The sequence below is a fragment of the Jatropha curcas genome, chromosome 9, assembly GCF_041381405.1.
Source record: "Jatropha curcas cultivar XTBG-Jc1 chromosome 9, XTBG_Jcur_1.0, whole genome shotgun sequence".
NCBI classification, from domain to species: Eukaryota; Viridiplantae; Streptophyta; class Magnoliopsida; order Malpighiales; family Euphorbiaceae; genus Jatropha; species Jatropha curcas.
The window spans coordinates 23,165,045-23,188,357 of NC_143159.1; the positions used below are offsets into that span (position 1 = coordinate 23,165,045).

Below are 23,313 nucleotides of genomic sequence, written 5' to 3' on the forward strand. Positions count from 1 at the left end.
CTCGACGGTGGATATGGTGGTTCGGCACATTATTAACTCAGCAAGGGAGTTTTTCTTGCCGGATAAGCTCATTGTTGCTCCAACCAAGGTGCCATCACAGAAACAGAATGCATGAATTTGCTTAGTCTCTTCCTACTACCCTTCGTTAAGCTAAATACTGATGGTTCTCTTGTCAGGTCTATAGCTTGTGTGGTGGTATGCTTAGGGATGGCTCAAGCAGGTGTGTAACATCCCTTCCCGGTCCACCCGTAAATCCGAATAAACCGAGTCGAGACGTTACAAACTGGTTGACTGTATGGCCTGACATGCTGATATCATAATGTATATTGAATATAATAGCTTGCTGATGTTATATACAAAAATAATGTAATTTAATTTACAAAACATGATACTAGTTTACAAAATGAAATGGGCCCAACTGAGTGCCCTGTACATGCCATAAAAAGGGTAGACAAAGATACATATTAAAATGAGTAGCTACCCTGAAGACTGAGTCTTCTACAGATGAACTGCAGCAGTTGTAAGCCGACTCTCTATGGTCCAAACTCAAAACCTGCGAGTTAAACAGGTAACTCGCTGAGCAAATAAAGCTCAGTGGATATCTCAACATATAAAGAAACAATTAAGCACATACATTTATAGAAAGAACCATGTAAACACATATGGCACATATAAGTACACACCTCATGATACTTTCATGATACCTTGATTATCATTTGTACTGTGTATAATACTGTATAATTCATGAAATGTTATGTCAAGATATCTGTATGGCTCCATAAGGTTATAGTGAAACCGAAGTGATAAGAAAACTGTATGAAACTGGATGAATACTGTATGCTTGGCTGCTATGGCCCATATAATCATATCCACTCAACGGCCTGTAGCCGGAGTATCAAACTGTATGAGGTGCAGATCTGCTATCCTATGTCGCGACATAGCCTTATCTACATGGTTTCTACCTAACCTCAATGGAGCATAATGTTGGTATGTCAATGATATCACACAACATCATATTAATAGTTCATAACTTCATAATTCATAATGTATATTTGATTTCACATCATTTACATGCTTGCATGTTGTTTTGATACATGTTCTAATGTTGTATTTGATGTGAAAATGATTGGAGGCATATAAGTGAAGCAAAGGAATACAATTGCATTGAAAAAGAAGTCCAAAAGTGCATGAAAACACAAGTCGCGAGCGCGTACTTCAAAGTCGCGAGCGCGTAGAATGCAACATGAGAGACAGTGAGTTATCGGGCACAAGTCGTGAGCGCGTACTTGAAAGTCGCGAGCGCGAGAAGTGCCAAATGAGAGACAGTGAGTTCTCAGGCTAAATTCGCGAGCGCGCTATGAAGGTCGCGAGCGCTTACAGGCCAAGGGCCAAGTACGCGAGCGCGTACTTCAAAGTCGCGAGCGCGAGATGTGCCAAATGAAAGTCAGAGAGTTTGCGAGCACAAGTCGCAAGCACGCACTTGAAAGTCGCGAGCATGAGATGTGCCAAATGAGAGTCAGAGAGTTTCAGGTGAAAGTCACGAGCGCGAGAAGGCAACGCGAACTCATCATGCAAGTCGCGCGCGCGCTTCCAGCCTACACTGTCTGTACTCTTTTGGTCATATCTCTCAATATACAACTCCGATTTGGATGATTCAAAAACCCATGTAATGCTAACACATAGAGGAACAAATAACTCTTCTATGACACTTCCTAATTCCATCATTAAATGGGGTCAAAATCAAGATGAAGTTACTAGTAAAATTCCAGCAAGCCCTGTTTCAACATAAACTCACTCTTTACTTCATTTATTCAATACTTCCCCTGTTTTCCCCTGTTTTCTCACCATTACCAGTCCTCCCACTCAACATGAAGCAATATTGTCTCAATAGCAACACACCACACAAATCTCATACAAAGAAAATGGAAAATAACAAGAGATATCAAACCTTTACTCCAAAAGCTTGAGCTCCTCTTTAGCTTCTTTTCTCTACTCTCTTTGAACTCCCTTCACCTATAAATAAGAATTCTTATGAATTCTAATATAACAGCACCAAATGATTCAACTAGGAACTGCAAGAAGGTTTACTTACTTGGATAGAAGAAAAGTTGAAGTTAAGGCTTAACTACCATGAAAATTGAAAGTAAGGTGGAAGAGGAAAGGAAGAAGATGAAGATAAACATGAAAATGGGAAAGTGAAAATGAGTATTACGGGTAGGCCATCAAAAATCAAAGGATTTTATGGAAAACTTCCTAAATGGTACCTCAATTGTTAACAGGTTACTACTAAAGACCCAAGCTTGATCTTTTAATGCAAATCAATCCTAACCCTTGTGCTTTAATCTTTTCTCTCAATCAAGTAACTCCACTTAATAACCCATTCTACCCCAACCGGGTTTGGTTCAACTCGACTCAACTCGACTCTATGAAAAAAAAAAAACTCGACTCAGTAGGATGTCACAAGGTGTATCAAAAGGTTTTGTTTCCAAACTTGGAACTTGTTCAGTCCCAGAATTGGAGCTTTGGGCTCTCCTTGAAGAGTTGAAGATGGTTAAGGACATTGGCATCTCCCACTTGGATATTGAATGCGATAATGAGACGGTTGTTCAGTTCGTTAATGGTGGTGTTACCTCTAATGGCAATACGCTTTAGCTAGTTGTAGCTATCAAAAATCTTATTCAACAAAATTAGGTTTGTAGTTTGTCTCATGTGTATAGAGAAGCAAACCAGAGTGCGGATTTCCTAGCCAAATTTGCTAGGAACTTCCCTTTAGGCACCCATGTCTTTTAGATGGTCCTAGTGTCACGGGCATAGAGTCTCGCGCAGCACTGCGCCCGTGCGGCGCCCCGGGAGCCCTCCCGCATAGCTCCGAGGCAAGCCTCGCCATACCGTACCACACTAGTTTCGCCCTGCCATGGGCTCATCAGGAGAGCGGCCCAGCTCTCAACCAGTTGTGCCCGAGCAGAACACTACCCCGCCTGCATGCAGACTTTGCATGGGGTAATGGACCACTGGGGCAGAACGCCTTAATCCGCTAAGCCGCCTCAACCCACGCAGGTTGAAACGCAGCTTGGTACGCATCTTTGATGCTGGCCTACACGGTTACGGAATTTGTCCGTAACATCCTCCCCCACTCAAAACCAGGCACGTCCTCGTGCCGAGGGAGGTCGACTCGCCCTTGGACCGTCCTTGCTTTACGCCCCACTTCGACCCACTTCTCTAGCTTTATGTAGCCATGCTTGCCCCCGAATGAATGCTCCCATACACGACTCGGTGCCTGAGGTCTGCGCCATTGCTTTGACACCGCCGATGCCTAGGACCGCGCCATTGCTTCGACATCGGATGCAGGAACGATGCCTAGGACTTCTGCCATTGCTTCGACATCGCCCGGAGATGTGATGCCTAGGACTTCGCCATTGCTCGGACATCACGAGGAGCTGTGGTGCCTAGGACTCCCCCATTGCTCTGACACCACGAGGAGACAAGACACAGGGCGGTACTTTTGACGCTGGCCCTGGAGTTGTGCATCATCGATTGGGTATTTTATGTGAAGCAAGTCCTGCTCTGATACCACTCTGTCACGGGCATAGAGTCTCGCGCAGCACTGCGCCCGTGCGGCGCCCCGGGAGCCCTCCCGCATAGCTCCGAGGCAAGCCTCGCCATACCGTACCACACTAGTTTCGCCCTGCCATGGGCTCATCAGGAGAGCGGCCCAGCTCTCAACCAGTTGTGCCCGAGCAGAACACTACCCCGCCTGCATGCAGACTTTGCATGGGGTAATGGACCACTGGGGCAGAACGCCTTAATCCGCTAAGTCGCCTCAACCCACGCAGGTTGAAACGCAGCTTGGTACGCATCTTTGATGTTGGCCTACACGGTTACGGAATTTGTCCGTAACACTAGTCTCTCTCTTCTTTTTTTTTCATACATGGGAGGCCCAACAGACCGGAATAGAATTATGGGGTGCACAGTAGGGTCACTTCTTAGATCTACTACAAGAGGTAGGAAGACCAATCAGACTACACCTGATTGGTAGATCCTTGTAGTCTTTTTTATTGGCTGAACCACGATGTTTGTGGGTGACCCACCAACGTTTATGCTTATAATCTTCTAAGCTTTGCTCTCCCTTTTACCAAAAAAGAAAAAATATGTGGGATTAATAAGACATCTGCCATTCATATAAAAAGAGAACATTTAATATATAAATTAATATAGCCATGACCACGGTTTGATTTTAAATGGAATCGAATTGAAATCGAATCTGTCAAAACCAGCACTAAATCATGGCCAATGGTTTTTGGTTTCAAACCATAACTGAAACCATCTACTTGTTGTTCAATTCTGGTTTCATTTTTAGAAACTGGAACAAATGGTTTTGGTTTAAAATATTATAATTTGAAACCATTAAAAAACATGTTCTTAAAGAAATTTTTAAATTTTAAATTTTATTATTATTTTATAAAATAAATTTTAGAAGTTTTATTAAATTGGCTTAGTGTTTTTCATGCTTCTTAATGTTTTCTTTTATCAATGTAACGAATATCTATTGATGTAAATTTGATGAGAATTGAGTGAATGCCATTTGGCCCTCTATATGTTTTGCTTGGGGATTTGTATACATACTAAGCTATGAGTTTCTTATGCGCATATATTAGAGAGTAGTCGTCTTTAAAGAAGGTTCGTGGTTTGCTCTGAAAATAGAGTTACTCTTCGTATTTTGAACAAAATGGTCATTGTTTTTATTTGAGTAGAAGTATAATTATGTTTGACCATATACAAGTAATTATGGGACTATAAAAAAGATTTAATATAGTTTAGTTGAGCTTTATTGTATGGAGGATTTCTAGTAGGGTATACATGACTAGCAATTATTATTATGATGAATGGATTGATTATAAATGTCAGAGGCATAAAGTTGATTGAGGATAATGGTGCTATGGAGGTCATGTTGGAAATTATAGAAGTATATTAAAATTTTAGAAGAACTCTTGCAGTTTTTCCATAGGTTTTTAAATTTAAAATTGTGCATGCGTAGGATAGTATTGAAGTTTTTAATTACTCGTCATAAATTTAGTGCTTTTAGCACAATGTGTGATATCTCTTGCTTGAGCTGTACCTAAACCGAGTGGGTCTATCTATAGACCGAATAAGAGGTGTTCCATTTATTTTCATCTTTGGGTTTCCCTTTCTTTATATCCACAAAAATATTAATATGGTATCCCAATTAAATTCATTTAATCTACTACCAAAAGTTTATTTTCCATTCTACTTCAATTTTAGTGGTTGTGTAATGCTCCTAAGTAGGCATGGCCAAATCACGGTCCATGGAACCGGAACCGTCGGTTCGAACCGGTTCCGAACCGGAACCGGAACCGGTGCGAACCGGAACCGGGACGAACCGGAACCGGAACCGGAAGATTCCGGTTCCAGATATTCTGGAACCAGAACCGGCGGTTCTAGAAAACCGGCCGGAACCGGTTGGAACCGCCGGTTCTCCGGCCGGTTAGAACCGCCGGTTCGAACCGGCGGTTCTAGCCGTTGTAACTGTCAGATTTTGAATTCTTTTTTTTTTTTTTGTAAATTTGTTGTTAAATCTCTTAATTACCCCTCCCAACGGCTATAAACGGCTATATACGGCTAGTTTTAAGGGTATTTTGGGAAAAAAGAATTTTTGGATTTATTATAAATACCTCATTTTATTTACAAATTAATTACAAAAAAATCTCAACTCTCTCTACTTACTTTATCTCTACAATATACTACACTCTCTACTTACTCTCTATACAATATACTACACTCTACTCTATATTATTCATTTATTCTTCTCTACTCTATAATCTCTCTTATTAATTAATTATTGTCTCTATTTTTTTTTATTCAATTTTCCAAATTATATTTTATTATCATATAATGGCAAGTGGAGGAAACTCAAATTCGGGTAAGGGCAAGGGAAATTGGAGAATCATCTATTCCTACAAACGACATCTATAATATAATTCCCGAGCAATTTAATTTTGAGGGGTTTCCAAATGAAAGTTTGGATATTCCAACTCAAGAATCCGAATTTAATGAGCAATTTCAAGAAGATGAAGAACAAGAGCAAGAGCAACGAGCAAAAATTTTTACAAGAGCAAGATAAAGTTCCGACATATTCTCCATTCATTTCACAAAAAAATTCAAAGGTGAGAAAATGTACGATGTAATTTGCAATTATTGTGGAAAATCTTATAAATTTAAACAAGCGGGCGGCTATGGATCATTTTGGAAGCATTTGGAGACAAAACATCCAACAAAAATAGGAGTTGATCGGTCTCAACAACAAATTTCCGGGTACGCTTCTAACCTTTCTTTATTTAAATATTCTGATAAAATACAAAAAGAAGAATTAGCAAAAATGATTTCTATGGAACATTTATCTTTTATTTTTGGTGAAAAAGTAGGTTTTAATAATTATTGTCAAAAAGCTTTAAATCCTTGTGCTAAAAGAGTACCGAGAAATACTGTAAAACGAACTATTATTTCTTTATATAATAAAGGAAAAAAATAGTTAGAGATTTTATTTTCTCAATTGAAAATTCGTGTTTCAATTTGTTGTGATGTTTGGAGTGATCATTGGCAAATGCATTCTTACATGGGTATTACATGTCATTGGATTGATGATGAATGGAAAATTCAAAAAAGAATTATTGGTTTTCGTGTTTTTGATGATAAACATACTGCAAATAATATTTATAGAGTAATTGTTTCAATTTTAGATGAATATAAGTTGACAAAAAAAATTTTTTCAATTTCATTTGATAATGCTTCTGCAAATACTAGATCAATTATTGAACTTAAAAAAATTTGTGAACCAAATATTGGTGGTAAATTTTTTCATATAAGATGTGCATGCCATGTTTTAAATTTATGTGTATAAGAAGGTTTAAAATTTCTTGATTCTTTTATTTCTCCAATTAAAAAAGCTATTTCATATTTATGGACACATCCCCAAGTGATGAAAAGTTGGGCTAAATTTTGTAAAGAAAATAATAAAAGACCAAAACGTTTTCCAAGGGATGTCCCAACTCGTTGGAATTCAACATATGAATTACTAAACGAGTCTTTTTCTTATAAAGAATTATTATGCTTTTTTGTTACTAATAATATTGAGGATATTAATTTATATCCACAAAATTGGGATGTTTGTGCAAAAATTTTAGATATTTTAAAAATTTTTAATGATGCTACCTACAAATTTAGTGGGGTTTATTATCCCACATCTCATTTATTTTTACCTGTGTGTATAAATATTGTTACTGCACTCCAAGAATTTCAAAATGATGATTTATTAAAAGATTGTATTTTTTCAATGAAAAAAAAATGGTTATCTTATTTTAAAATTATACCACCTCTTTATCTAGTTGCTATTGTATTTGATCCTAGATGTAGAATGGATGTTTTATTTGAGTATTTGACAATTTATTATGATGTATTAAATCTTGATGTAGAAGATACTGTTAATATAAATATAGTAATGCATGAAGTTAAACAAAATATTATGCAATTATATAATGAATTTGTTCAAATTTCTAGTTCATCTACTTCTACTTGTACTTCTTCTCAATCTAATATTCAACAATTTCCAACACAAAGGGTAAGTGGTGTTGGCATTGCTCAACAAGTTTTACTACAAAGACAAAAAAGAACAAGGGAATCCAGTTCTATTTCTGAATTTGATAATTATCTAACAACTTCTTTTGAGTTTGGTGATGATTATGCAGAAACGGATTTTGCAATTTTAGATTGGTGGAGTCGTCACGAAAATACTTTTCCAATTCTTTCTTTACTTGCAAAACAAATTTTAGCAGCTCCGGTCTCCACTGTTGCGGTTGAACAAGCTTTTAGTCAAGGAGGAAACATACTTGATGAAACACGCTCTCGTATGACACCCGATTCATTAGAAGCACAAGCATGCGTGGATGATTGGACCAAGGCCGAACTAAGAGCCCAAGAAAATCCAAAAGAAAATGAAGATTTATATGATTTATACGATGGGTCCTCAACGGGAACATCAACCGGGGGTGCAAATAGCGAATAAGGTAAAAGGGGTGAAATTGGTATAAGGTAAGTAAGAACTACGTGGGCTTTGATTTCTCTAAACCCAAAGAGGATACGTAGGCAACTTAATTTTTTTAAAATTAAAAAAATTAAGTTCAAGCCCATTTTTTTTTTAATTATGTTCAAACATTAAAAAAAAATTCAGTTGAAATTTAAAAAAAAAAAAATTATGTTCAACTGTTAAGTCTTTAAAAAAATAAATGGAATTCAAGTAATTTTAAATTTTTTAAGTGTATTTTTTAATTTTTTATGTTCCAAAAATTTTTTTTAACCCGTCTTCAAAATTTAAAATTTTTTTTATTCTATTTTTTAAATTTTTTATGTTGAATTAATTTTTTTTTACACCGTTCTTCAAGATTTAAAATTTTTTAGGTGTATTTTTCAATTTTTTATGTTCAAAAAAGAAATTTTTTTAAATTTTTTAGGTGTATTTTTCAATTTTTTATGTTCAAAAAAAAATTTTTTTAAACCGGTTTTCAAATTTTAAAATGTTAAAATTATGCGATTCGCCGGAAAACCGATCGGAACCGTCGGTTTTGTAATCGGATCGGAACCGGAACCGGACGGTTCCAAACCGGAACCGGAACCGGTCCTGTACGGTTCGGTTCCGGTTCCAGAAAATCTGGAACCGGAACCGCCGGTTCCGGAACCGTCGGTTCCGAAACCGTGGCCAAGCCTACTCCTAAGGAATTCCCCGTTCCAATCATCAAACTTTGCTTTTGATATAAATATAAATAAAGTAAATTATTACCTCTATCTCATTGTATAATTGTCTCTTAAAGGTTTTTTTTTCCACTTCATTCGTCATTTTAGAATATCAAAATAAGATATTAATTATTCATTTTCAATTTTTATTTTATATGTTGGTATTTCCGTTAAATAGGCTCTGTTTTTTTTCGTTAAGTAGAGTTTTAATAGATTGAAATAACACTCCCGATTATACAATGTGGGATAATTCTTCTCTTGACTCATTAAATTAGTAAAAAAAATTAGTAAAAACTGTTATAATTGAAAGAGTTCAAAATTAATACAGGTTAATAGTAAATTTAGTTTTTAAACTTTACAAAAAATTCTATTTTAATGCCTGAATGAAAAACTAATTTTGCAATCAAGTTGTAAAAACTAATTTTACAACAGTTTTCATTGTTTTGTTTTAGGGATTAAAATTGAAAGCTACACTTGAAAGAACAGATAATGATTTCTGTATATCTCAATCAAAACCCATTCGTTGATAATTTCACTGCTGAGGAAAAAGAGAAAGACAGAATTTATAGAGAGAAAGAAGAATTTTATTACAATAAATAAATCAGAAGAATTTTCAAAAGGGACAATTGCATCTTCAGAAGAATGTTCCATGGGCTCACAAATTGAAAGCCACTTAGAAACAGCCATGACAGACAATATCACATGTGATTTTCAAATATCTACTTAGAAACAGCTTAAGAGTAGCAGAGATGTGAATTCAGAACGACGCCCTTTCTGGACCCATTCCTGATTTAGCGCTTATCGAGCCTGTGGACACCGAAATTGCAACAAACCAGAAGCTTCAGCTTTATTGTAAAGATGAGTTGAGAGCTTCGTTTAAGGAATGAAAAAGGTTAGTATCCAAAAGTTGGTAAAGGAAAGGAACTCGTGTCGGCTTGGCCAGGTTAACGAGAAAAGGGAGACTGGACTAGGTCGTTAGCGCAAGAACGAACAGAAGATAGTGACCAGAAAATCGAGAAGGGGTAAAGGAAGAGGTCCGATCGAGCAGTTCAAGGCATAGTTCACGTGGAAGGAGAGAAAAAGGCAACTGATGGGTGGTTCATCCAGAAATCACTGCACAGCACTAGCATTGCTTGAAAGAAAATGGAACGAGAAGGCGACAGCGCCGCGATCGTGGAACAGAGAGAGAATGAGAAATTTGGTCCTCTTTTGAAAACCTAAATGACACTTTGGTTTGGTTCACTTCGAGTTTGATTCGATTTGAACCACACAATTCTTGATTTCCTCCTGATTTTAGTAGGTTTGAGTTTGAAAATCCAATTCAGCGCCACCTGTCATCCTAACTGGATTTCCAGCTTGTCACATAGGCTGCAATAACCGAATTAAAAAAAATGATGAATTTAAACACTTGATTCCAAAAGGTTTTCGCTAAATTTATAATTATTTCACTTAATATTTTTCACTTTTTATATAAATTGAAATATCAATCAAATCACATGTAAATAATTTAAATTAAATTTTATTAAATTTGAATAAAACTTAGAGAAAATATAAATCCGTACCTGTTACATCTCTATCCATCATATCAATGGATGGAATGTAAACTAATATAAATTGAATAAATTAAAATTTATCCGAGAAAATTAAATTGGATCAAATGATTTATAAAATTAAAATTTTCTTACGGAAAAATTAAATCAAATCAAATTGTTTAAGAACCTAAACTAAATCAATCAGTTAATTTTTTATTTTTCTTTTCGATTTTAATTTACTTTTTTTGATGAACTCAATTTGGTTGATAATTTTTTTAAATCAAATTGAAATTAAAATTTTCAGTTTTTTTTTTCCTATTGATCCAAAACTAAATTTTTTTTTTCAAAATAAAATTGAAGCTAAACCTCCCTGAAAATTTGTAAGCTTTATTCAAACTCCGTGAGAATTGGTACAAACATTTATTATCTATCCGTTTTTTTAATTCTTTTAAAGTTCAATTAAATTCTTCACTTTCGGTTGAATTTTTCAACTTCAATTAAATATTTATCAACATTTAAATTAATTTCCAAAATGAAAAGACAAAGCAGTGAATTATGTTAAATTTAAATAAATAATTATTTCCCCTTAGATATGTTGAATGACTTCGCAAGTAATATCAAATCAAACCCATTAAACTCGAATAGAGTAGCTCAGCCGCGAAGAGTGTTTGAGGGGTTGATCATCATGGTTTAGGTCATAGGTTCGATCCTCCGCAACGCAAATTCCCCCGGACCAACCTCTTTGCCTCCGAGGGCGATTAGAGATTAGTCAAGTTTGTAGACCGTTAAACGAATACGGTCCTGGATATCTCGTGCAAGTATAAAAAAAAAAGAAAATCAAACCCATTAAATTCATTTAAGCCGCTGCCATAATTTTATTTTCCATTCTTCAAATTTATGGTTAATCATTGCTGCTACGAAGCAATTCCCAATTGCAATCATAAATTAAAATATAAAAATAGGAATGAATTTAAATTACATATTTATAAAATTGGATATGAATGAACTTAAATTATAAAATTTTAATTTAATTGTGTAAATTTATATAAAATATATTTTTTAGGTATATAATGGATATTTTTATTTATATTAATTACATATAAAATTATAAATTTTCAAATAATTTTTTATAAAATTATGTGTAATCCATTTATATCGAACAATTATTGTCGGGCATAGCTCTCAATTTATATAGGTCCTCACTTCATGTGAATGGAGGAGGAAGATTTTATATATTCTTAGAAATTTTAGTGATAATTTGTGATAGTTTGAGTTGGAGAAAGTTGAATTTCGATGTTTGGTTTTTATTTTTCTATGAACAAATAGTCTCTAAGTATATAAACCCTATCTTTACTTCCCCATATGCATAGAAAAGTTTTTTTTTTTTTTCTCATCTTTAAGGGCGGAAAAGTTAAATTTTCATAGAAAATAAGAAATTTTGAATTACTTCTTCCATTTCAAAATAGATACTTTTTCGGGATGATTATTTTTCCCCAAAATATAATTCATTCTGAATATTTTAGAGAATAATAAATAATCTTTTTATAATTTACTTTATTCATATAAGATATAATATAATGATGCAAGATAGAATAATAGCGTGAAATAACCGGTAATGTGGTCGAATTAAACTTGATTTTATTATGATTTAAGAAAATTAATTACTTGTTTAATCCAGTGAAAAAACTTAAACGATTTATATTTTATGATCAATATATAATAACATTTATTGTCTCAATAATTCTATTTTTGATGAAAACTTTTATTATCTTTCAAAGACGATAATTTATTTTTTATAATTCTTTTTTTTTTTAAACATTTTTTATAATACTTTTCTAGAACTCTATTTTCCTAATTTTTTTTTTTTACTTTAGACTCTATATCCAGAGCTCGAACTCATTATCTCTTGTTGAGGGAAAAATGATCTTTGTTATCCTATCTCACCCCTCAGGGTTACTTTCGTAATTTTGATCATCCTATTTTATTTTATTTCGATTTATCTCTGACCAACCAGAATTGCCAAAAAAAAAAAAAAAAAAAAAGAAAACCCCTATCAATATAACTAAGGGTGGCCATATTACGGTTTCGGAAACTGGAACCGTCGGTTCGAACCCATATTCTAAGAAAAGCTAGGTCCAAACAGATAACATACAAAAATGATTCGAATAATTTTGCATGTTTCATGCATATATATTAGGAACAACCAAACCAAAATTTTTTTTTAAAAAAAAAAAAAAAAAAACTTTATACACTAAACAATTAACAAATTTTTCTTATTCAAATAGACCCATGCTCTGATTGGCACCTCCTGCTTTTTATTTGCACCCATTCACAAATGGTTAAGACTCGTTATCTTCCACTTTCTTTTCTTATATATATATATATATATATATATATATATATATATATATATATATATATGATTTCTTTAAAACATTTAATATGTTATTTATTTTTGCATATGATCTTATTTTTATATATATTTCTATTTCTTTCTTCCTTGTTAGGATATGGGGCTCTTTGCTTTATATGATGATCTATGTAGTTGAAAAAGTACCTTTTTAAATTATGTTCAAACTTTTTTAAACAAAAAAATAAATTAAGTTGAAGAATTTTTTTTTAAAAAATAATTAATGTCAAGTCTTTAAAAAAATAAATTTAATTGAACCATTTTTTAATTTTTTAGGTGTATTTTTTTTACAAATAACTTTCACAAATTTATTAAATTTTGGAAACCGGTCTTTAAAATTTAAAATAATGCAATTTGCCGGAAAACCGGCTGGAACCGTCGGTTTTGACACCGTACCGGAATTGAAATCGGAATCGGAACCGTTCGGTTCCAAACCGGAACCGGAACCAGAAATTTTCGGTTTGGTTCCTGTTCCAATTTTTTTGGAACCGTAACCGCCGGTTCTGGAACCGTGGCCACCTGTATAACAAATGGTTTGTGCTATTTTTACTGCCATCAATTACATTACCAAACTTTTGATATGCTTGTCACGAAACTACTACCGGAAGATCAGACCAGAAGAAAATATAAATCCGTAACTACCCACCCATACTTGTTCGATTTTGTTTGTTCAAAATTTCAAATACTCATTTGGTCAATTTTGATTGTTAAAAATTTTTTAAAATTATAAAATTAAAATGTGTTTACTTCAGAAAATCAAGAACCCACCGCTCGGTTCGTTTACATGCTTAAATTTTCCGGGATAATCGGTACAGACATTTATTATTCTACTATTCTTTCATTCTACCATCCATTCTTTTTAATTCCTTTTGTCTTTTTCATGGTTTCATTTCATTAACTAAAGGTAAAAGTACGTTACAGATCCTATAATTTATGAAAGGGTAATTTATTATTTAGTCCCTCAGGTTTTATAAAATTAACCAACTAATTTAAGGTTTTGCCAAAATATCTAGCTAGTCCCTCAGGTTTAACTCCGTCTAATTAAAAGGTCCTTCCGTCCGAAAAGTTGATTTTTTTCCGTTAATTATAGACTAAAAGACTAAAACACCCCTCCCTAGCTGACGTGGACTATAAGGGAAAATTATTATCTAGTCCCTCAGGTTTTACATAATTATCTAACTAATTCCAAATTTTGCTCAAATATCTAACTAGTCCCTCAGGTTTAACTCCGTCTAATTGAAAGGTCTTTCCGTCCGAAAAGTTAGTTTTTTTTTCCGTTAATTGAAGACTAAAAGACTAAAACACCCCTCCCTAGCTGACGTGGGCCAGTATGAAGCGATAATGATATACCTAGTTTGTTTCCCTTTTGTTCCTTCCATGCCATAATGATATACCTAGTTTATCTTTTGCACAGATAACCTTGCATTAAATATTAATATTCATATTCAAAGTTATGAAATTATAATAATATAGGTGGCAATAATAATTACTTTTTTTATCTATAAATAACTATTATTTTAGAGTCGGTGTTTTCTTCGCAAATATCTTTTTTTTTAGAATATTAATGAATAATTAATTTTTTTTTTCAATTTTATCCTTATTTATATTAAATTTAATAATTATTTTTATAATTTTCCAAAATCATATAACATCTCCTCTCTTACTTAAGGTTACGTAATAAAATTAATTAATATTTTGTTATAATTTATAAGAATAAATTTACTTAATTACCATAAAAACATTAAAAGTATTTATGAATAGATGGAATACTTTGTTTTTTTTTTTTTTTTTTTTTAGATTTTATCAATGATAATAGTAATGTTTCTTGATAAAATTTGCATATTAAATATGAATAAAATAGAAAATTATGTTTATTACTTTTTTTCTAAAAAAGAAACTATGATGATAATTTGGGGTAAAAAGAAAAATGAAGTATTTACTTTTTTGAAGAGGTATATACTTTCATGATTCACTTAAATTTAATAATATTTAATTAGAACATCAAATTAATTATTTTATCCTTTTTTTAATACTGTCTTTGTTCCATAATACTTGTCAGATTTGAGAAAATAGTTTGTTCTAAAATATTTGTCTAATTTGGTCTAAAATACTTGTTATATTTGCGGTTTTAAGGAGTAATAAATATTTTTTTCATATTTACCCTTTGTGTATGATTAATAATTATTACTTCAATTTAATGATTTTCTTAGAGATTAATATTAAATTAAGAGTAATATTGTCAAAATTTATTCAATAATTTATTATAATTTATACAAATTTAATAATTTTTTTAAAAGACATGAAATTCTAAATGTGACGAATATTATAGAATGAAGATAGTAATATTTTAGAGACATAATTATATTTAATGGTTTTCGATTTGCAAATATTCATAATCTAAAACTAAACCGTACATTTAAGAGAGAAAAATGATTATGTCTCCATCGACTTTATATGAAACTCTTCAATTTTCATTTTTAAATTTAGCGAAGCTAATTTTCCTACTCGTGTAATTAAGCTTAGTCTATACAATTCTACATGTGCATAAAATTATAGGGAAAATTATTATTTAGTCTTTTAGTTTATACAATTCCCTCCCTTATCGCTTCATATTGGTCCACGTCAGCTAGGGAGAAGTGTTTTAGTCTTTTAGTCTTCAATTAACGGAAAAAAACTAACTTTTCGGACGGAAGGACCTTTCAATTAGACGAAGTTAAACCTGAGGGACTAGTTAGATATTTGCGCAAAACTTGGGATAATTATGTAAAACCTGAGGGACTAGATAATAATTTTTCCTTATGGTCCACTTCAGCTAGGGAGGGGTATTTTAGTCTTTTAGTCTATAATTAACGGAAAAAAACTAACTTTTCGGACGGAATGACCTTTTAATTAGACGGAGTTAAACTTGAGGGACTAGCTAGATATTTTGACAAAACCTTGAATTAGTTAGTTAATTTTGTAAAACCTGAGGGACTAAATAATAAATTTCCCTTTATGAAATATAATTAATTCACCTTTATCTTTTTTAAAATATATCAATTTATCTTTATATTTTACTTCTGTTATACTATTAAATTTTTTTATCCATTTCTTACATTTTTTTGTTAAGTTAATAAGAAAACATAGAAATTAAATGAGAGATATTAAGATATTAAACTAAAAAAATTATGATATAGTCCCCATAATTTGAAAAATATAATTAGTCCATCATGCACTTTTAAAAATAAATATAATCAGAGGACCTTATAGTCTAGAAAAAGTAAATTAAAAGGAAGTTTTAATCTATTAAAAGAAAAAAAAAAGACATAGATTGTATTTTGGAATCCATAAGAATCAAACCGTACTTTTCCCTGACTAAAAAACTGTATTTATTGCAGTATTTTTACTTAAAATTCACTGGGAGGTCTGTTAAACCCGAATAGTAATATGTATGGGGTACACAGGCTCGGAAACATCGAACCTGAGACTTATCACTCCTCAGTAAACCTATCAGAAAACACCTTATAGGATATGTATTTCAGTTTAGAAGAGATCGTACAGTTTCATATTCTAACATTGCAGGAATGATATATACATGATATAATCAAATCAACAGTTATGTCACTACGAAGTCAAAAACTTATTTGTAAGCAGGTTATAATTCCACAAAGACAAGTGTATCAATTTATAGATTACCAAAAAGTCAGATTCAACAATTCCCTACAAATTGAAATTCAGTACAAATCATACAAATCCAAAAAAAAAAAAAAAAAAAAAAAAAAAGGAAAAAGGAAAAAGAAATACAAAAAACCCAAAATGGCAAAATCTTCAATGCCATTATCACAATCACAACTCTAATTTACAAAAATTAAAGATCAAATCCCAAAACAAAAAGGATTAAGTTAACAACAAAAAAAAAGATCAGTGGCAATTAACCTAAAAGAGGAGTATTGAAATCTTGACTTTCAGTAGTATTGTAATCCTGTTCATTTTGACTGTAAAATTCATCACCACACTCGTACATAGATCCAACCAGCAATAATTGATCTTCTAAATACCTTTGCAAAAGCCCAACTTCCTTTCCCTCTCCAACTAATCGATCGCAATTGCAGTATCCCTCCTCGCATCGGCGGAGCCGCTCTTCTTCATCTTCTCCTTCTTTCATCCTCTGGCCGCGGCGGCAAATCCGGATGCACAGCTCGACAGCGCAGAGAAGAGGAAAGATAGCGCAGAGGAACGGGAGGAGAATAGGGGAACATAAGATGAGAAAGAGACATCGGCTCCGGCGCGTGCGGAGCCACGAGGCGGAGGCTACCATGATCTGGCGAAGCGGCGAGAACATAGTCGGAGGAGGGGGCTGGGGAGATGGATTGAGGTGGAAGTCATGGCAGATTGGAGAGAGTAACGGTGGAGATGGAGTGGGTTTGGGGTTTGAAAGAGGAAAGCGGTCACGTGAGCCGGGATTTTTATACATGAGAGGCATGTGACAGATGATGTTGATTTGTTGTTTTGGTGTTGTGGATGTTGTTAAAGTGTGTAATTGACTGTTAGAATCTTAATTTTAAATATAAAATTATTAAACACATATAATTATAATTAACACTATTCTTCTTGTTGTTGTACTCATTACAACAAGAGTAAAATAATTAAATTAGCATTTTCATTTTTAGAATATAAATTAAAATATGTTTTCTCTATATTAATATATCATTTCAAACCTTAGGGAATCCTTATTTATACTTTAAATTTTCTACACTTTCGATTCAACAAGTTTTTACCGCATGTTATTTGTAATTGTCATACATGCTCGGAATTTTTCATATTTTTATTGAATTTTATACATATGCTTTCTAATTGAGTTAAAATGTTAGTCTTTAAGATTTTTTTCTTTTTCAGAAATTAAATTAAAAATTTCATTAAGTGAAAACTGTATATAGATAATGAGATGCAGGTCAATATGTTTTTATATTTTATATAGAAAGTACAATAAAAAAACTACTTATATGAAGAATAAAAAAAAATACAATCTTAATATAAAGTATTTGATCGATCGAGTATAATATTTATGTCATAAACGATCACTTGCTCCGGTTGTGGCTAATCATGACTACTGTTTGACTCCATGGTCTTTTTACAAGTCCGATGTGATAACCTTCAAATTTCTTACTTCTATTAGAGAGAAGATTTACACTTCTTTTTATACAACTATTCAAATAGCAAAATACCATAGACCAAAACACTATAATAATGACAATAATAATTCAAAACTAGATTTTAAAACAAAATCTCAAGATATAGGTAACAATAAATCCAAGAGCTGGGCAACAGCAACTCAAATCTATATCAAATTAAAGATACAAATCTGATGATTATTTAAAAAAATAAACAAAAAAGATAAAGAGGTGACCATCGGTGAGAGCTCACTGGTGGCAGTCAGTGAAAGAAGAAAAAAAAAAAAAAAAGCTTTTAAGTTTTAGAAGAAAGAGAGACGACTTAACAGGGTTAGACAAAACATAAATTTAACTTTATTTTACTAGTTTATTAAATTTAGTCTTTAATATTCTGAATAGAGTTAGAAGTAGAGTATAATAATTTTACTAAACGAGCATCACACATTGTTTGTACACATTAAAAATACTTGTGATTTAATTCCAATCAAATATTATTAATTTAGTTATACTATTTCTCTTTTTTTTCATAAAATATTAAAATTTCTAATTGAATTGAAATATTTATCCTTTTCTAATAGTATGACTTCTATTTGAGTTTAAAATATTCTTAATTGAGTATATTGCATCACATGCTGATATAGAAACATCATCTTTTGAACTAGAACACTAAATGAATTTGAAGGGAGTAAACAAGTACACTCTTTATTTATTAATTAGTTCAAATTAAATTGTGCTTGCGACACTATTAAATACAAAGTAATCTAAAACTAAAACCAAAACCGAAACAAAAATAAAATTAAAATTCATGTAATCAATTTGAAGATGCTTAATTATTTTTGCATCCTTTTGAACAATTATCAGTACAGGCCGCTACTTCATCCAGACCTTAGGAGAAAATAAAAGAAAAAGAAAGAAAAAAGCAAATTAATTACGAATCTAATTATTCTATTAATTTTTCAAGAATATATATATATATATATATATATACTTATAAGAGTTATCTACAAAGATCACATCGGAGCACTTAGAAGTAGCATAACCAATAGTGCAAAATTATTGGGTATTTTTAGTACTAATCACTTTTCTTGAATGCGATGAAGATAAGAGTTTAGGTGAAGGAAGTGCAGGTGGGTGTATTAGGTAGTTAGGAACACAGCCAGAGGGCAAGAATTGAACCATGGAGATACAACTACACAACCAATTAAACAATGTTCACGGCAATATTTATGAATCTCACTTTATAAAATTTTGCCATTGATTTCCCTGCAAATATCCCAATCACCAAACACACCACAAGAAATGATATGGTTTTTCTCTCCATTACTTTCTCCTATTTTGGTATAAAAATTATATTTTGACCTCAATATATGTAAATAAGGTTGATAGACCCCTTCTTGAGTACAAAATATTGTATTTCGTGGTATTTATATTGTTGGTTAAAGTAATTCATGATTCATGCACAACTAAATCAATTTGAATTTCATAAAATACTATTATATCACATTAATTAATAAATTATTTTAGACAAAACTATCTAAATACGTAAAAATTGAAAAAGAAATATGTATATATATAAAGATATTAAAATATAATTAAATTTCGTGATTTTACTGTGACTAAGAATTGTTGCAATCTTTAATGTATTTTATTTACTTTGATACACTTTAATGCATTTGCTAATGTATTTATTAAATATATAGGGATCCATCGATTCATTGGATGAAACAATTAACTTTAAAATTTTGAATCTCTGTCAAAACTATGTATCGCTTGTAAAAATATCTGTTAATATATAATAATAAAATATATTAAAGGATAATATAAAAGATATTAGTATCCTAAATAAACTCTAACTAGCAGATAATATAGGAATTTTAATCCTTATCCTAACATAATTATCTTTATTCTAATATAAATACTCCAAATTTATACCAAAAAGGACAAATTAACAATTTATTCACTATTCAATCTCTAGAGCTTAACAATTGGTGCGGTGAGCGTGGATCACATCTTCCCATCCGAAAAACTATGATCCTTTTCACTCTTGAAAGCCATGGCCAATGATTCAGGCGATCGTCGTACCACTAAAGGCCAAGGCGGTGGCCGTGAAGATGCAATTATGCAAACCATATTGACCCCTCCACCAATGACTGATCCCTAGGTGACGACAGCCTTAGCTCAAGCCTACTCTCTGTTCACCACAGTGTTAAAACGCCTCCTGGAGACCCCATGTCCGCCCGGCAAATTGACACCGCCCAGCAGACCACAAAACCGTCCTCACTAAGAACACAACCCTCCTCACTGAGAACACAACCTATCCACACAATCACCTAAGTCACAAAGCCATCCAATATTTGAGCGATTCCAGGACGCGAGAGTCGGAGGTGAACCTTAGCGTAACCGCTCCTTATAGTCAAGAACCGAGCCACACTCAACCAGTCTTGGATAATGCTAATCTTCGTAACGTTGTCAAAGAATTGGTTAGAGAATGTCGAGAAATAGGGGATGTAGGGGATTACGGTCTCCGACAAGACTCGCCATTATCAGTCAATATTTTGGGTACAAACTTTCCCCCAAAATTCAAAATTTCGACCTTCCAACCATATGATGGATCCACAGACCCTCGAAGTCACCTGGCAATATTTCGAACCATGATGTATCTCCAAACCAACTCGAAAGATCTCATGAGAAAATTTTTTCCGATCACAATAAAAAGGGCAGCGCAAGAGTGGTACCAGACACTTAAAATAGGGTCCATTCAATCATTCTCAAGACTAGCCATGGCATTCCGAGCTTGATTTATAACGAGTGTGCCATCTAGGAAAATATCATGCGTTCTATTTGACTTGAAAAGAGAAGAGGGAGACACTTTGAGGTAATATGTCTCCAAGTTTTAGAGAATGGCGATGCAAGTGGAGAAATTGAATGATGAGGTGGCTATCAATGCTATGGCAAGGAATTATAGGTACAGTAAATTGTTTGAAAGCCTAAGTATGGACCCTCCTCTCACTTTTGTTGAACTCATGGCACACGCCCACAAATACACAAAACTAGATGAAGCTTATGAAGCTCAGCACCGTAGATCACCTAAAGGAGAGAAGCACAAGCATAAAAGATACCCTTCTCCAATAAGGACGAGATCACCTAGGAGGAGATTGCTCCTTCGACTTCTGTGAACTATTTATGCTATTGGAACACCTTATTCAAAAAAATGACAAATCACAGCTAGACCGAGAATTCACTCCTCTGCATAGGTCTCACTAAGAGATATTGTCTTGGACAAGAAGACAAGGTGAACAGATACAACTCTATTACCCCAGAAAGATGAAGGAAGATACTTCAAGCTATTAAGACAAGAGCAAGTATTGCGAGTTCCATAAGAATGTTGGCCATGAGACTGAGACCTGTTGGTAATTAAAGAAAGAGATTAAACACCTCTTGTAAAAGTGCGAGCTAAAAGAATTTGTGGGGAAAGCTGGAAAGGAAATTGAGGAGAGGGATAAGAAGGTGAAAGAATGCCACACCCTAGGTATAATCCACACTATCTTTGGGGGTTCGTCAGGAGGAGATAGTAATTTAGTTCGGAAAAAGAGAGTTAGGGAAATTTATTCCATTTGGCCCCTACAATAACCAAGCATAAGGCCACCTCTCTCATTCTCCAAGGTCGACGGAGAACATGTACACGCTCCACATAATGATGCCCTAGTAATCGAGGGTGTCTTGGAGAATGTTCTAGTAAAGAGAGTCTTGGTGGATGAAGGCAGTGCGGTCAATCTATTGACTATGGAAGTATTTAAAGCTTTAAAGTTAGATCAAACGAAGCTAAAGCCTATCCGAACCTCACTAGTTGGCCTAGCAGGGAAGCCCGTACAAGTGTCTGGATCCATAGATGTAACTTTAGAACTCAAAACCGAAGGAGCATCGAGAAGGCTCAAGTTAGAGTTCATGGTAGCTGATATTCGCTTCCCATACAATGCCATACTTTGCAGAATAGCCTTGTATGAATTAGAAGTGGCTATGTGTATACGATACCTCACTATTAAGTTTTACTTTAATAAGGGCGAAGTTGTTGCGTTGAGAGGAGATCAAAAAATAGCTCGGGAAGCATATATGATAGCATCGAAGGGATTACCTCTTGCCCTACCAATCATGTGGATGCTAGAAGAAGAACCGTCCACAAGACCAACTGAGCACCAACCTTTTAACATACCCAGACATACTTCAGATTCCAGCCCAACACCTGCGGGCGAACAGATCACATGGGAAGTGGAACCAGGGAAACACTTAACATTAGGAGTTGAGCTATCAGAGGAGGTACAGAACAATATTAAGACAGTTTTGGTGAGTAAGGTTACCAGCTTTGCCTGGACCGCTAGAGATATAATTAGGATCAAACCTGACATCATATCTCAAAAGCTCAACATTAACCCAAGTTACAAACCGGTAAAGCAAAAGAAGCATAATCGTGGTTCGGATAGACAACGAGCTATAGTAATTAAAGCTATTGCAGGAAGGGTTCATAAGAGAAGTCAGCTATGTCGAGTGGTTGGCGAATGTAGTTTGGTGCCGAAGCCCAACAGAAAGTAGAGGTTATATGTCAACTTTATCGATCTGAACAAGACATGTCCTAAAGATCCTTACCCTCTACCCTCCATAGATCAACTGGTAGACTCAATGGCTGGCTATGAGGTGTACAGTTTTATAGACACAGTAGTAGGATACCATAAGATAAGAATGAACGAGCTAGATGAAGAGAAAATGAGCTTCATTGCAAACAGGGGAGTCTATTATTATCAAGTCATGCCCTTTGGGCTAAAAATGTAGGAGCCACATACCAAAGGTTGGTCAATAGCATGTTCCGATACTAGATAGGACAAACCGTAGAGGTGTATGTAGATGACATGATCATCAAGAGTACTCAAGTTGCTAACCATCCTGGGGACTTACAAGAAGAATTTGAAATTTTAAATAAGTTCGGTATGAAGCTCAATGTAGACAAGTACATAAGTGGGGTTAAAACAGGCAAATTCGTAGTTTCATGATATCACAAAGGTGGATTGAGGTAAAACCTGAGAAGATTAAGGCAATCTTGGAGATGCAAGCACCCACTAATATTCATGAAGTTTAGCAGCTGAAATGGCCAAATCACAGCCTTAGGACGTTTCATCTCCTGCTCGGCTAAGAGATGTATACCTTTCTATCGAACCTTAAAATAGTTGAAGGGTTTCCAGTGGGATGACAATGCCAACTTGTCTTTGAAAAAAATAAAAGAATTCATATCTTTAGCTCCTCTCCTGAGCAGACTTAGAAAAGATGAGCCTTTATACTTATACTTGGCCACTACTGAAAACACAGTAGCATCGATATTAGTTAGAGAAGAGGAGGGCGAATAACACCCCATCTACTACACTAGCAAAGT

General features: G+C 33.6%; 1 protein-coding gene across 1 annotated transcript; it reads right to left on the reverse strand.

The window, feature by feature from the left end:
* Positions 1-16,431: 16,431 nt before the first annotated feature.
* LOC149493836 (uncharacterized) lies at positions 16,432-17,245 on the reverse strand. The gene has a single exon (XM_089725713.1). The coding sequence runs from the start codon at positions 17,204-17,206 to the stop codon at positions 16,655-16,657; it is 552 nt and encodes a 183-aa protein (XP_089581839.1). The 5' UTR covers positions 17,207-17,245; the 3' UTR covers positions 16,432-16,654.
* Positions 17,246-23,313: the final 6,068 nt, after the last annotated feature.